The 14,958-nt window shown below is 57.8% G+C and overlaps 1 protein-coding gene across 1 annotated transcript in view; it reads left to right on the top strand.

Annotated features, from left to right (window-relative positions):
* Window positions 1-4,097: 4,097 nt before the first annotated feature.
* Window positions 4,098-14,958, top strand: part of PDE6B (phosphodiesterase 6B) — a 28,243-nt gene continuing 17,382 nt past the window's right edge. Inside the window, exons 1-3 of the mRNA XM_072810189.1 lie at window positions 4,098-4,644; window positions 8,407-8,559; window positions 9,080-9,169. Of these exons, the coding sequence (XP_072666290.1) occupies window positions 4,177-4,644; window positions 8,407-8,559; window positions 9,080-9,169 (711 nt within the window). The 5' untranslated portion in view covers window positions 4,098-4,176. The remainder of the gene's footprint in view (window positions 4,645-8,406; window positions 8,560-9,079; window positions 9,170-14,958) is intronic.

The raw sequence follows: 14,958 nt of genomic DNA, 5'->3' as shown, positions 1-14,958 counted from the left end.
TGCATCCAGGCCCCAGGCTCTGTTTTCTAGAGGATCCAGGAGTATATGGTACATTTGCTGCATGACAAAATGCCCCCAAACTAGGGGCTTAACCCATTTTCATTTGCTCCTGGTTCTGTGGGTCGGCCACCTGGGGTGGGCTCGGCTGGGCAGCCTTCTGCCGGTCTTGCCTGAGGTCGCATTGGAGCTGTGGTCAGGTGGCAGCGGCCTAAGATGACCTCCCTGCCGGCCCGGCAGCTGGGCCTGGCCCGTGGGCAGCCCTCAGCCCTGCCCCAGCTCCCGCTCTTCCCCTCCCGATCTGCTGCCCCTGGGGCGGGCTCACCAGGGACAACAAGTCACCAATGCTCACGTTGCCCATGAAGTCACCAGGGACCCTGCTGGGATGGGGCCGGGGACCCCAGACCATCAGAAGGGTGTACGATCTGCCTCCCGCCCCCTCCCGCACTCTATGCCCCCCTGGCAGTCCCCAGGACACAGGGCACTGGCCCTCCCGCCGCATCCCCAGCAGAGGCACGTGGTCCTAGGGTTTGCAGTCCCCTCACCCCGTGACAGCGGCTCAGGCACGTCAAACCTGGTCCTGCCCTGCCAGCAGGTGACCACAAACTGAGTAAGTGCCGATTGCCCCTGGACCCTGTTCCCCGAACACCAAGCACGGGCCCTACCTCCTGTGCTGGGTCCAGCATCACTCTCTAGCCAAGGTTTACCCAACCTGCCCCCGCCCCAGGCCAGCACAGGACCCACCTGTTACCTGCATCACCCCTCATCCCACTACCTGCAGCTCCTCCTTCCCTGCCCCCCACCTCGGCCTCCGTTCCCTCCCACACCCTCAGCCTCCCCCTCCCCTTTCCCTGGTCGGGCAGGGACCGGGTCCCCTGCAGCCTGCCGTCCACAGGACCTCACCACGTGCTACTGCTCAGGGCACACACTTGATGTCACCATTAGTCATGTACCTCCCCCCACAAGAAAACCCAGCAAGATCCCGTTGGCCAGAAGCCACATGGGGTCTAGAGGGGCTGCGAGACTCCCGGAGGTCAGGCAGCCGGTGGGAGCAGAGGATGGAGCCCACACGATGCCCCAGGCCCCGTCCTGAGGTCAGCGTCTGAGGCACCTCCCCGCACACCCCACCGTCCATGTTGCCATCTGTCCTTTCCCATGAGGACGTGGCACTTAACTCCCCTCCTGTCATCCCTCTGGCAAAAGTCATGCTCTGGAAGTACAGGGCCTGATGGATGTGTCTGTGTCTCTGCTCTGGCAACGAAATGAGATTTCCGAGTGTGAACTCTGATGCCTCCCATCCCGGCCGTCCCCTGCCATTCCTCCTCACTGGTTAATTTTAATTTCAGGCGTAACGCTCCTTGTGAAATTGCATCCTCCCCACGGTTTGGGATAAGAAACTGGAGTTCTCTTCATGTAATAGCTATTTAAGACATATTCCTTGTTATAAATGGCTCCCAGGGTGGACTTGCTAATTTTGAAATTCCACATTAGGATGAGGTAAAATTAATAGGAACCTAACAGAGGAGAAATCCCACTTGTCCTCAAGCATCTCCCATGTTCGCTCGTGGCGAGGTTACCTGTGGTTTCCGATGGGCCCTGTGCGTGGGCACACCCCCCCCCCCCGAGCGTTCTCTGTGGGCCTGGCTGGCAGGTGCGGCCGACAGGTGCATCTCGTGGGCCCGCCGCCCGGCTCGCCTCCCAGGTGTTCCCCACGGACGTTCCTCGTGACGGCGTCTCAAGGGTGTGCTCACGGGCGTACCTCAGAGACGCCTGGCAACCACACCTCACACGTGTAGTCAGACGTGTGCCCCAGGCTTCTCTTGCAGGCGCATCCCTACCTGCATTGGCGCCCACCCCTCAGGGCGGCTCAGGGCCGCGGCATCACGGGATGAGGAAGGGCAGGGCCAATCCCGCCAGCCTGTCGCTCAGCAGCTACCTGGGCCCGCAGGTGAGGCAGCGGGGGTACTCGTGCACGACCCCGTGAGTCACAGGTCAAGGACTCCTCAGAGACGCTAACCCCTGATGCCTCTGGCTCCCACACCTGCGAACGCTGCGGGCCGCCGGGCAAGGAAACCCGCAGGTGAAGTGACGCGGGCACCACGGCTAGGGCTGGCGGGCACGCCGTGTAATGGTGAAGGCTGAGGGGGCGCCCCATGCTCTGGGCCCCCTTCTGCTCCAGCCAGCACCCCAGGTGTCTGGCTGTGGCACGATGGTACCCGAACTCCTCAGCCAGCCCCCTCCTCCGCTCCACCCACTCGCAGGGAGCCCCCCTCCACCCCACCGGCCCGTGTACGTGGTGCCTGTGAGCGCCCAGCCGTGCCTCTCCCGCTGCTGTGACCTAGGCCTACGGCTGCCAGACGCAGGTGCGTCCTTCACTGGCGGCCCCCGGCCCCAGCAGGGCCACCCCGCCCAGGGCTTCAGGCAGGTGGGCTTACCCACCCTCAGCCCTGCAGGGAAGGGGCCAGCTGCCAGGGGCGGGGGGACGGAGGCAGGGAGGGGGGTCGCGGCCCTGAGTGTGCCTGGGGGTGGAGTGAGCCAAGGATTTGGGAAGTGTCCCCCCGGAGACCCTGCTGCCCTGGGCCGCCCAGCCAGATGGCTGGCTCATTGGCATGTCCCTCACACCAGGCATAATTTGGACTGCAGCTCGGAGTGTCTGGGGACAATACTCTGGAAGGCTCCAGAAGCTGTCTGGGGACTGAATTCGGAGCAAGATGACCCCCAGCCCCAGCCCCAAATCTAAGCAGTGCAGCACCTGCCTCCCTGCTGTCCCCGGGTCCCCAGGCAGAACTCACTATTTTTAGGAAAAGTGGGATGTTCAGAGCAGATCCCTGAAAGGAGTCTGCTGCGTGACTAAGCAGAGACAGGAATGTCGCAGCGCAAGGGCCTGTGCCCGGCACTCGGCCAGCTGGGCCCATTGTGGCCAGCACAGCTGCAAGGCGCCGGCCCAGAGCCCGCGTGCAGAGTCCCCCAACCAAGGCTTGTGCTGAGAAGACGTGTGTGAGCACAGAAGTCCCTCGGCCCCCAGTCACACACGTGTGCACACTCACACACGTCACCCTGTGGGCAGCTGTGGGCAGGGCCATGGCGGCCACCTCCAAGCTGGGCCCAGGGTGCCAGGGCCACTGCGCTCTGCTGAGTGACGGGCCCGGCGGGCTCACGCCGCGGGCAGCACGGCTCCCCCAGCCCCCGCAGTCCACACGGTGTGCACGTGCGCACAACAGGCACACACACATCTGAGAGATGTCACAAGCCCTCCAGCCCCTGGAGACTCAGACCGGAGCAAGCCCTCGGGCCGCCAGCCTGGTCTGCACGGAGGTGGCAGGCAGTGGGGACAGAGCTGGTGGCTGCGGCCGGGCGCGCTGGTCCTGTGCGAGGCACAGACGCCCAGGCACAAGCTGGTCTGTGACACACGGCTGTGCCCACGGCATGGGTGTGGATTGCGTGTGCGGGGAGCGCCACCAAGTAGGAATCGGGCCAAGGAAGAAGGTGCGCGCTGGGGATTCATGAGGACAGCTTCTGACGCGGGGCGCGGCTCTTACCAGAGTTGCTCTGTTGTCACTCAGGTGACCTGTTCTCTCGTGCAAACCCCTCCTGCGAGGCCACCCCCCACCACCGAGCAGAGAAAGTCTGCAAACCCCCATCTCGCGGTCCCGGGGCTCCAGGGCCTGGGCCACCTTCATGCCCTTTCCTCACTTCCCTCCAGGAGGGGGAGCCGCGGAGCTGCTCTCAGGGACACCCCCCCCACTCCCCCACCCCTCACACCGCACAGGGCTCCTCCAGGCTTAGGGCTGGGCTGCAGTGCCCCACGCTGGTCTGGGCCGGTCGGAGCACCCCAGATTGGGAGGAGCTGCGGCCAGGCCTCCCAGAACTCTCGGGCAGGTCCCAGGCAGGCAGGGGCGCGGTGTCGAGGGACTAGGATTGAGGGAAGCCAGCGCCCTGCCCCCAGCTGCGCCCACCCAGGGCTGCTCCCCAGCACCCCCCTTCCAGGGGTCTGATCGCCCCAGGGCCCTGAGTGCACCGTCCTAGACCGGGGCCAAGGGGGGCAGGCGTGGGCGAGTCAGCTGGTGTCCGCCCAGGCCTCGTAATCGTCGCTAAGAAAGGCTTTGCTGATGACAGTGTTTGCCGGGAGTGTGCGAGTGCCTGGGGCCGGCCGTGCCTCCAGACAGACAGCCGGACACCATGAGCCTCAGTGAGGAGCAGGTGCAGCACTTCCTGGACCAGAACCCCGACTTCACGGACCAGTACTTCGGGAAGACGCTGAGCCCCGAGCATGTGGCTGGCGCCTGCGGGGACGGGCAGCCCACGGACTGCGCCAGCTTCCGCGAGCTGTGCCAGGTGGAGGAGAGCGCGGCGCTGTTCGAGCTGGTGCAGGACATGCAGGAGAGCGTGAACATGGAGCGCGTGGTGTTCAAGATCCTGCGGCGCCTCTGCACCATCCTGCGTGCTGACCGCTGCAGCCTGTTCATGTACCGGCAGCGCAACGGCGTGGCCGAGCTCGCCACGCGCCTCTTCAGCGTGCAGCCAGGCAGCGCCCTGGAGGACTGCCTGGTGCCCCCCGACTCGGAGATCGTCTTCCCGCTGGATATTGGGGTGGTGGGCCACGTGGCTCAGACCAAGAAGATGGTGAACGTCCAGGACGTGACAGAGGTGGGCTCTGGGCCGCAGCGGGCGGGGCAGGCAAGGAGTCCCCGTAGGTCCCAGGGGTCAGCCTGCATGACATGTGCGCACCTCCACGTCCAGGAAGGCAGCCTGGGGCAGTGGGGGGGCGGGGTGGCTGGGCCAGAGCCTGCAGAAAGGAAGACAGCCAGCTCTGGGGTGGCCGGGAGGGTGTCTGGGCAGGGCCGCTGCCCCCGTGACCCAGACGTCCCTGGACAGAGGACTGGAGAGGAAGGGGTCAGAGCAGGGGCTGGTGCGAAGGCCCAGAAGGGAAGGGCCAGTGGGCCCCAGAGCCCCAAACTCACAACCTTCTAGGGGACCATGCTGCCTCCTGGCACGGCAAGTTTGGGGGTTCAGGAGAGGCGCGGGGAGACCAGGCTAGCCAGGAAAGGTAGGCAGCAGTGCACAGAGCTGAGATTCAGGGTCCTGTATGAGGGGCAGGGGGAGGCGGGGGTGTGGAGGTACGAGGAGACCAGGAACCCTGTGGGGGACACCAGGGGGCTGGGGCCAGGGGATGGAGGTGCCCCTCGGGTGTGCGTGAGGGGCAGGCCCCCAAGGGGAGCACGGGGATGAGGGGCTCCAGGAGGGAGCAGGAAGCTCCTGCTGGGGGAGGACAGGAGCCACTGCCTCGGCCCCTCCGGCCCCTCCCGCCTCTGAGAGGGGGAGCAGGAGCCCTAAGTCCATCAGCCCCTTGCGCTGTCTGTGAGGGAACCGGAGGGGATGGCCCACAGGGATGGGCCTCTCCTGAAGAGCCCCTGGCTGGCCCCGCTCCCGGGAGACCCACGGACACGTGCACGTCCCCCAGGCGCTCTGGGGCCTGGGAAGGAAGTGATGGCAATCCTCTTAAACTTCTCTGCTCTCGACAACCCTGGGCCTGGCGACCTGAATATAGTAATCTCTGGGATTAGCTTCATCTTCACTCCATTTTAAGAAATGGGTCACCCCCTGCATGGGGATGCCAGGAGCCTGAACGACCCGGAAGCCAAGGCAGCTGGCGGGGGAGCGGGGGTGTGCACCGAGCCGTCCTCCGCCCCTTCCCTCCTTCTACCGTGACCCCTCCCTGCTCTGAGGCTGGGGTGCCTCTCCGCCCCAGGGGTCTGTCCTCCGGCTGCCCCCCGCTTCAGGTGGCAGGGCTGTTCTAGGTCCTGTGCCCTCCCCCTCCTAAGGCCTTGGCTTCTCGAGACCTTCCACCTCCGCCAGGATAGGCCACTCTGCTCTCTCCCGGGTGAGCGAGGGATCAGGCCCGTAGCGCCTCAACCCTCAGGGCTGCGCCGGGTCTTGTTTACCTCAGATGCGGTGAAGTGACAGCAGAGTCGAAATCTGCCCAACAGCGAGTTTTCAGTAAGTGGGTCACGAAGACCTAAGCAATGCAAGTGTCAGGCTCCTGGACGCACACTGTCTTCAGAAGGGAGACTGAGGCAGAGGGCCTTGCTCCACTGGGACTCCGGCACCACCCTTGCTCCATGAGAAATCATGGGGGCTGTTTCTGGAGAGCAGGGTGTGCCCGGGGGAGGGACCCCTCGCAGGCAGCAAGGACGGCTGCTGTGTGGTGGCAGGAGGAGGACATCACCTTAGCACCACTTGGCAGCTCTTGAGACCCCCGAGGGCTCCTGGGAAGGCAGCCAGGCAGAGAAGGCTCTGGAAGGAGGTGGAGCCGCAGCTCAGCCACAGGCCCTGCCTCTGTGGTCATCTCTGACCCCCTCCAAAGAGCTGTGGGCCCAGAAACAGCCCATCACGAGGGTCCTGCATGTTGCCAAGGTGTCCAGACCCCGGTTGTGGCCGCCAGCCGTTGTGGGCTCAAAGGAGGCTGGGCTGGCATGAGGGACATGGTTTGTGGGGAAGTTCTGGGTGCCAGGCCAGCTCAGAAGAGGAAGGAGGGCAGCACAACCAGGCCGGCCATTGGGGCACAGACGGGCCAGGAGGGTGGGTGCTGCAGGTGAGCAATGACGAGGGTCCAGGCAGTGGGGACAGAGTTGGAGGCGCTTTAGAGCAGTCACAGGACCCCTAGACCTGCTGAGCCTGAGGCGGCAGGAGGTGCCAAGGTGACAGCAGGGTCCTTTCCCTGGGGTGATGGGTGAGTTCCAACTCCTGGAATGGGGGGCCTGAGAGCACAGATGTTCTGGGAATGAGGCTTAGGGTGCAATGGGCCTGGGGCTGCTCCTATTCAGACACTCTGGTTCCAGGACTCCGGAGCCTGAGCATCGTCCGCTGCCCTCCAGGGGGTTGGGGCCCTGGGCGAGGCTCTGGGACCGCAGGGTCTGATTCAGTAGAGCAGCCGGGGTAGGGTACGAGCGTGTGGAATGCAGGTGACCCCAGGCCTTGGGCAACGTTGCTCAGAGAGCACAGCTCCTGGCCAGAGCCTGCTCTTGACCTGAGGCTCCCCTCACCGTGCATGTGGGCTTCGGGAGCCGATGAGCAGCCTCCAGGGAGAGGCTGCAGCCCCAGGCCACGGCGTGAAGGCCCCAGTGCGGCGGGACCCGAGGGGGTGTCTGGCACAGCGTGGGGTGCCTGGGAGCAGGGCACGCTGTGCAGGACCCCAGATGGCCGCTGCCAGGCAGCAAGGAACGTCTGCCGGGAGACTGGGCCGCGTGGCCAGGGCAGCAGAGCCACGGAGCGGTGGGTGCCCAGGACACCAGAGAGGTCACGAACGTGGAATGCGGGGGCCTGACCTCCCATTGGCCCGAACTGTGGCCCAGCTGCCCCTGCAATGGAGGCTGGACGGTGGACGCGGCCCCCTTGGGCCACATGGAGGCCGGGCCACAGAGCGGGCACGGGAAGTCACGGGGGTCAGTCACCCCTCTGTCTGCTACGGGACCGACAGTCCTCGAGTAAACCCGCAAGAGCTCCCCTAACAGCAAATAATAATAACAAAATGTAGGAAGCATTTACAGGGGTTTCCTCACTCCACCCACGCTGACCGGGGAGGAGCGGGCACGGGGGTCATCCCATCCTTGCTGGGGGTCACATGGTGGTAGGCCCAGGCCCTACCCAGGAAGTCCAAGTCTGAGCCGTCCACTGCAGCTCTGCGTCTGGTCACTCGGGCCCCACGCAAATAAATATCAGCCCCGGGAAGTCAGAGGGTGGAGCGGGAGTCACATCCACTCTGAAGCACAGAGTCCTTGTCACCCCGAGGGGCCTCACCGGGGTCAAGGCCAAGCCCAGCTGACCCGTTCCCTGTAGAGACACAACAGAAGAGCCCCTCAACCAGCCCCCAGTCAAGGAGAGGCCCCCAGAGCAACTCTAAGACTAGCAGGACCCGCCCAGGGGCCACAAGTGGACAAAGGCCCCATCTACGGACCCCATGGAGCAGACGCTGGCGGAGCATGGCCCCAGGGGATCGGCAGGGACCCTCCACGTGACTCACACTCTCCCTTTATGCAGCCAACACAGTTTTGGGGAGGAGCCTGTGGGGGTGAGAGGAGAGGGCACCCTGAGCTAGAAGGGGCTTCGGGTTGGGCCAGGGACACAGACTCCAGGGGTAACTCCGAAGCTGCCTTGGCCAGATGGCGGCAGGACCCAGCCAGGCCCAGCCCCAGCCTGTGAGGCCTCAGGAGAGTGTGTGCTCGAGGCCTGGGGTCATGGGCTCCAATGGGGAGGAGAGGGCTGCAGCCACGGGAACAGCCACAGGCCGCGTTCTCATCCTGCGGGGGCGCCTGATGCCCCGGCCGGGCCTCGGCGGAGCTCGGGGCTGCCCCACGGGGCGGGAGCCCGGGCCCACAGGCTGACCGCCTCCCTTCCCTCCTCCTGCCCCAGTGCCCCCACTTCAGCCCCTTCGCCGATGAGCTGACCGGCTACGAGACCAGGAACATCCTGGCCACACCCATCATGAACGGCAAGGACGTGGTGGCTGTCATCATGGCCCTGAACAAGCTCGACGGCCCGTGTTTCACAAGCGAGGACGAAGACGTGAGTGTCCGCGGCCACCCCGGCCCAGTCCCCCCACGCCCCGCGGCTGTGAGCTCGCACCCAGCCGCAGGCTCTGCACCCCCTGTGCCGTGGGTCTCTTCCCATGGGGCCCGCCCCGCCCCCTGTGGGTCCCGCCCCCATGGGTCTTCCCCCCCGTGGGTCTCTTCCTGCCCCCTGTGGGTTCCGCCCGTGGGTGTCCCCCCATGGGTCCCGCCCCCCATGGGTCTCTTCCCATGGGTCCCACCCCCGTGGGTCTCTTCCCACCTCCGTGGGTTCTGCCCCCGTGGGTCTCTTCCCAGCCCCCCGCCGTAGGTACCCCCCCGGGTCCCGCCTCCGTGGGTCCCACCCCCCGTGGGTTTCTTCCCGCCGCCCCCCTTGGGTCCTGCCCCCCCGCCGGCCCCTGCCAAGCTTGCTGCCCGGGAGGCCACTGGGCCAGGCAGCCAGCGTCTCCGCCTCGCACACCTGAACACCTGAAAGCCACCGGGGTTTCTAACTCCTGCTATTCTAATGCCTGCTGCAGGTTTTTCTGAAGTACCTGAACTTCGGCACCTTAAACCTGAAGATCTACCACCTGAGCTACCTTCACAACTGCGAGACGCGCCGAGGCCAGGTACCTGCGCACCCACGAGGACGGGGTGGGGCCTGATGGGAGCGAGGCGGCCGGTGCGAGGATGGGTGTAGAGCCCGCGGGCAGTGAGCTGTGTCCTCCGGCCTCGGTCCACGGGGGGCGGGGAGAAGGCGGCTCCTGTCCACGGGGGCCGGGGAAGCTGAGATGCGGCCCTGGGCTGAGCCTCAGCAGATCTGGAGGGTGCCCTGGTCGCTCCACCCACCCCGCTTTCTGCTCTGTCTGCAAATGCTCTGTGCATCCTGGCCGTGGGCTAGAAATCCGCTTCACAGGAGGAGAGGCTCCTGTGCAGGAGGGGCAGCCTGAGCAGGGGTCTGGGGTCATAGGCAGCCCCACTGGTTGGGGAAGAAAAAAAAAGCCTCTGGGAAAGATACCTGCCCGGGGCATGGCTGTGCTAAGGGGGCAGCGGGAGGACCCTTGGGGAGGACCCGACGACCCCCGGGCAGAGGAAGAACATGGCCCGAGGCCTTCAGAATCGGCGGCTGGGGCTGCTCAGGCAGGGCTGGGGCAGCGGGGGCAGCTGGAGGGCTGCGGGCTACGGTGCCTTGCGGGGGGCGGCGGTGAGCCCCGCTCAGGAACAGGCGCCTCTGCCGGGGTCCGGCTCCCTTCGCCCTTCTATTGATTTGCTTCTCCCCTGGTTACATCAGGCTGCGGGTCGGGTGTGGGGTGGAAGCCGTCAGCCTGGGGCTCCGCTCCTCGCCTGGCCCGTCTGCAGCTGCGGGAGCCTCTCCGTGGGCCTGGGGCGTGGCACATAAGCCAGCGCCCCGGGCTTCTGTTTGTGGGCTGGGGGGCGGGCAGGTGTGTTGTCTGGGGCGGGGGGGGGCACTTACTTTCTGGCGCGACCGGATGCCCCAACGCACCCGTGTTTGCGGCCTAGCCCTGACCCAGCAGTTCCCCAAGGAGCCCCGCTGCCCGCACCGGGGAGGGTCTGGGGAACCAAGGGCCGGGCGCCTCCCTGCCACCAAGGTGGCCTCTCCGGGTCCCGTGGCTCACAGGGAAGGAGGCCCACGTGCGCGCCAGCCCACGCACACACACATCTGCAAGTACTTCCACGTGTGACTGTGAATCCGCGTGAGGTCAACCCGAGCTCTCGCTGGGCCGGTCACCGCGCAGGTGGCCCTGGCCTCCCCGCTTGCTGGGACTCGAGTTGCCCCCCCCACCCGCCGCCCCTACCCGCTCCCGTCGTTCTGCTCACTCACCAAGTGCTCAGTCGCAGTGGGTGCACAGCGAGAACCCACTCGCTAGGCCGTCCCCACGGGACACATCTTACCAAGCGGAAGACAGTGTTCATGTGCAGCCCCGTTGTCTTTAGTCTTACAGACTGCTTATTTCCAAAAATGCTTCGATCACATCCTTTCTCGCCTCCTTCAGCGAGGTGCTTTCAGATGGTGGTTTGATTCTCTCGTCAAGTCTGCATTCCTTCGTGGAATCCCCCAACCGCTAAGTGACTGGTTTATGCGCACGTGTGAAGGCTCACCCTTTGTGCTGGAAATTTCTAGAGGCCTTAACAAATGCATCATGACAGGGACACACAATTACAGCATCACACAGAGTGACCTCACTGCCCTGAACATCCCCCACGCTCCACCCGCTCATCTCTCCCTCCCCACCTGCACCGAACTTTGGCTGTCTCCAGCTTTGCCTTTTCCAGAAAGTCATAGAGTTAGAACCATGCCGTGTATAGCTTTTGCAGGTTGGTTTTTTTCCCTTAAAATGCATTTAAGATTCTTCTATGTCTTTTTATGGCTTGATAGCTCATTTCTTTTGAGTGCTGAATAATATTCCATTGTGTGGATGAATCACATTCACCTATGAAAGGACACCTTGATTGCTTCCAGTTTGGGGCAATTATGAGTAAAATTGCTATAAACATTTGTGTGCAGGTTTTTGTAGCATGTAACTTTTCAGTTCAGTTGAGTATATACCAAGGAGTGCGAGGAGCGCTGGATAATATGGTATAACTGTTACTTAGCTTTGTGAGGAACCGCCAAAAAGCAACTGTGCCACTTTGCATTCCCATCATCGAGGAATGAGAATTCCTGTCGCTCTGGATCCTTGTCAGTTACTTGGATCTTAGTCTTTCCAATAAGTGTATCTCATTTTTGTTTTAATTTATAACTCCCTAATGATGAATGCTATTGAGCATCTTTTCATATATTTATCTGCCATCTATATATCTTATTCTTTTTTTTTTAAAGATTTATTTATTTATTTATTCATGATAGTCACAGAGAGAGGAGAGAGAGGCAGAGACACAGGCAGAGGGAGAAGCAGGCTCCCTGAGGGGAGCCCGATGCGGGACTCGATCCCAGAACTCCGGGGTCACGACCTGAGCCAAAGGCAGATGCTCAACCGCTGAGCCACCTAGGCGACCCCAGGAGTTTTAAATTTTAATGAAGTCCAATTAATTATTGTTTTCTTCATAAAGTGTAGTTAAGTGTTCTATCTTAAAACTCATTACCACGTCCATCTATAGGTGAATGGATAAAGTAGATGTGAGACAGCTGATAGATATAATGGAATATTATTCAGCTATACAAAGAATGAAATCTTGCCCCTTCCAATGACACGGTTGGAGAGCATATTGCTGAACAAAAGAAGTCAGAGAAAAATACCACGTGATTTCACTTATATATGGAATTTAAAAAATAAAAGAAACAAGCAAAGAGGAAAAAAAGAGGGAGGAAACAAAAACAGGGAACACACTGATGGTTCCCCGAGGGGAGGTGGGGGGTAGGTGAGAGAGGTATTGGGGATTAAGGAGGGCGCTTGCAGGGGTGAGCATCGCTGTTGTATGGAAGTTCAATCACTGCATCGTACACCTGAAACTAAGATAGACTGTATGCTAACTGGAATTAAAATAGCAGAGTTTTTTAAAAACTTCATTGCCAAATTCAAGGTCACCCATATTTTCTTCTATGTCGTCTTCTAGGAGTTTTATAGTTTTGTGTTTTATAGTTAGGTCCATGAATTAATATTTATAAAAGGTGTCAGGTCTGGGTCTAGATACACTTGTTAGCATATGGATGTCAAATTGTGCAAAAATTATCCTTTCTCCATTGAATTGCCTTTGTTTCTTCATCAAACTACAGTTATGTGGGTCTATTTCTGGGTTCTCTGTTGTTTTATTGATGTATGCATCTATTTTTTCACTAATACCATAGAGTCTTGATCATTTTAGCTTTATAGTCCTGAAATCAGAAATATCAATTCTCTAAATTTTTTTCCTGTAGTATTATACTGGCTATTCCATGGGGGGGGGGGGGTGACTTTCCACACAGACTTTAAAATCAGTTTGTTTATCCCCACAAAACAGCTTGCTGATATTTTAGATGGGACTGCATTTGTTAATTTGTACCTTAGTATTTCATTTTTATGCTAATGTAAGTGGTTCTGTGTTGTTGATTTCAAGTTCCAATTAGGTATTGATGAATGTAAAGAAAAGTGACTGACTTTCATATATTAACCTTGTATCCTGTGACCTTAAAACAATCACTTATTAGTTGCAGGAAGGTTTTTTTAAATTGATTCCTTGGTATTTTCACATAGACAATCACGTCATCTGCAGGCAGACAGTTTTATTCCTTCCCTTCCAATCAATATATATAGTATTTCTTTTCTTTTTTATTTTACTGCACTTGCTAGGACTTCCGTTGAATATGAGCAGTGAGAGGGGACATCGTTGCCTTATTCCCAATACTAGGGGGAAACATCCAGTTTCTCACCATTAAGTTTGATGCTCACTAAAGGGTTTTGTAGAATTTTCATCTATCTAAGGAAGCTTATTTCTGTTTGGCATAGAGTTTCTATTCTGAATGAGTGCTGGATTTTTGTCAAATGCTTGTTCTCCATCGATTGATACGATCATGTTACTTTTTCCTTCTTTAGCCTGCTAATGCGGTAGAGTACTTTTTTTTTAAGATTTTATTTATTTATTCATGAGAGACACAGGGAGAGAGAGAGAGGCAGAGACACAGGCCGAGGGAGAAGCAGGCTCCCTGCAGGGAGCCCGATGTGGGACTCGATCCCGGATCCCCAGGATCAGGCCCCAGTCTGAAGGAGGCGCTAAACGGCTGAGCCACCAGGGCTGCCCTGTGGTAGATTAAATTAATTGATTTTCAAATGTTGAGCCAGCTTTGTATACCTGAGATAAATCCCACTTAGTCATGTAATGTACTTATTTTTATACATTATTGGATTGGTTTTGCTAATATTTTATGGAGATTTTTTGCATCTATGTTGATAAGACATTTTGGTCTATAGTTTTTCTTTCTCGTGATGTCTCTATCTGGTTTTGGTATTAGGTAATGCTGGCTTCGTAGAATGGGTTAAGAGGTGTTCCCTCTGCTTCTATTCTTTGAAAGAGATTGTACTGAATTTGGTGTAATTTCTTATGTAATTTCTTCCCTTGATCAATGAATTCGTCAAGGACCAGTGCTTTCTTTTTGGGAGATTATTATTCCAATATTTTTAATACATATGCTTCTGTTCAGATTATTCCATTTCCCCTTATATGGCTGTTGGTAGTTTATATCTTTCAAAGCATTGAAAAATTCATTTAATCTAAGTTGTCACATTTGGGGGCTCAGTGTTGTTCTTAGTGTTTATTATTTTTTTTTCTTCTGCTTGCTTTAGGCTTAAATTGATTTTCCTTTTCTAGTTTCCTAAAATTAGATTATTGATTTCAGGTCTTGCTTCTCCTCTAATCCTCTATCCTCCTAATATTATCCTCCTCTAATCCCCTCTGTCCATTTAATGTTGTAAACATCCCTCTAAGCACCGCTTTCACTACATCCCACAAATTTTAATAAGCTGTATTTTTTTTTCATTTAGCTCAAACTCTATAAATTTCTTTCGAGAATTCTTCTTTGACCCATGTATTATTTTTTTTAAATATTTTATTTATTTATTCATGAGAGATACAGAGACAGAGACAGAGACAGAGGCAGAGACACAGGCTCCATGCAGGGAGCCTGAGGTGGGACTCGATCCCGGGGCCTCAGGATGAGGCCCTGGGCCGAAGGTGGCTCTAAACCGCTGAGCCCCCCGGGGCTGCCCTGACCCATGTATTATTTAGAAGAGTTCTGTTTCATATATTTTGGAATTTTCCAGCTACTTTCTGTTTAATTTCTGATCTCTAGTATAATTCTACTGTTTTATGAAAATATATTCCTTATTATTTTTATTGTTTTACATATGTTAAGATGTGTTTTATGGCCCAGAATATGGTCTATTTGGGTGAGTGCTCCATGTGACCGTGAAAGAACATGTATTCAGCTGTTGTTGGATGCGGGGTCTGTTGATGTCCGTTATCTCCAGAGCTGTTTAGCTCACCTCTCACTGATTTTCTGCCCGCCAGGTCTATCAATTAGTGACAGAAGCGCGCAGAAGTTGGCCAGCTCGCGGGTTTATCTACTGCTCCCCCAATTCTACCAGCTTGCTAGGTGCATACGCAGCAAGGGTGCTCTCTCCTTGGAGAAATGCCCCCCCTGTCATTATGTACTGTCCCTTTTTACCGCTGACAGTTTTCCTTCTTCTAAAGTCTGCTTTGTCTACAACAGATGCAGCTACTCCAGCTTTCTTCTGATTGGCACGAGCATGCTATAGTATTTCTCCATCTCTTTACTTTTTTTCTAATTATTTTTATTTTGGTAAAAGACATAAAATTTACTGTCTTAACCAAGTCTACAGTTCAGTCGTATTAGGTACATTCATATTGTGTAACCAACTCCAGCATCCGTCTCCCGAACTCTCCGCATATTCCCAAACTGAAA

This window comes from Canis lupus, chromosome 2, assembly GCF_048164855.1.
Source record: "Canis lupus baileyi chromosome 2, mCanLup2.hap1, whole genome shotgun sequence".
NCBI lineage: Eukaryota > Metazoa > Chordata > Mammalia > Carnivora > Canidae > Canis > Canis lupus.
The sequence above is the reverse complement of the archived record's forward strand: the minus strand, read 5'-3'. Positions and strand labels throughout refer to the sequence as shown.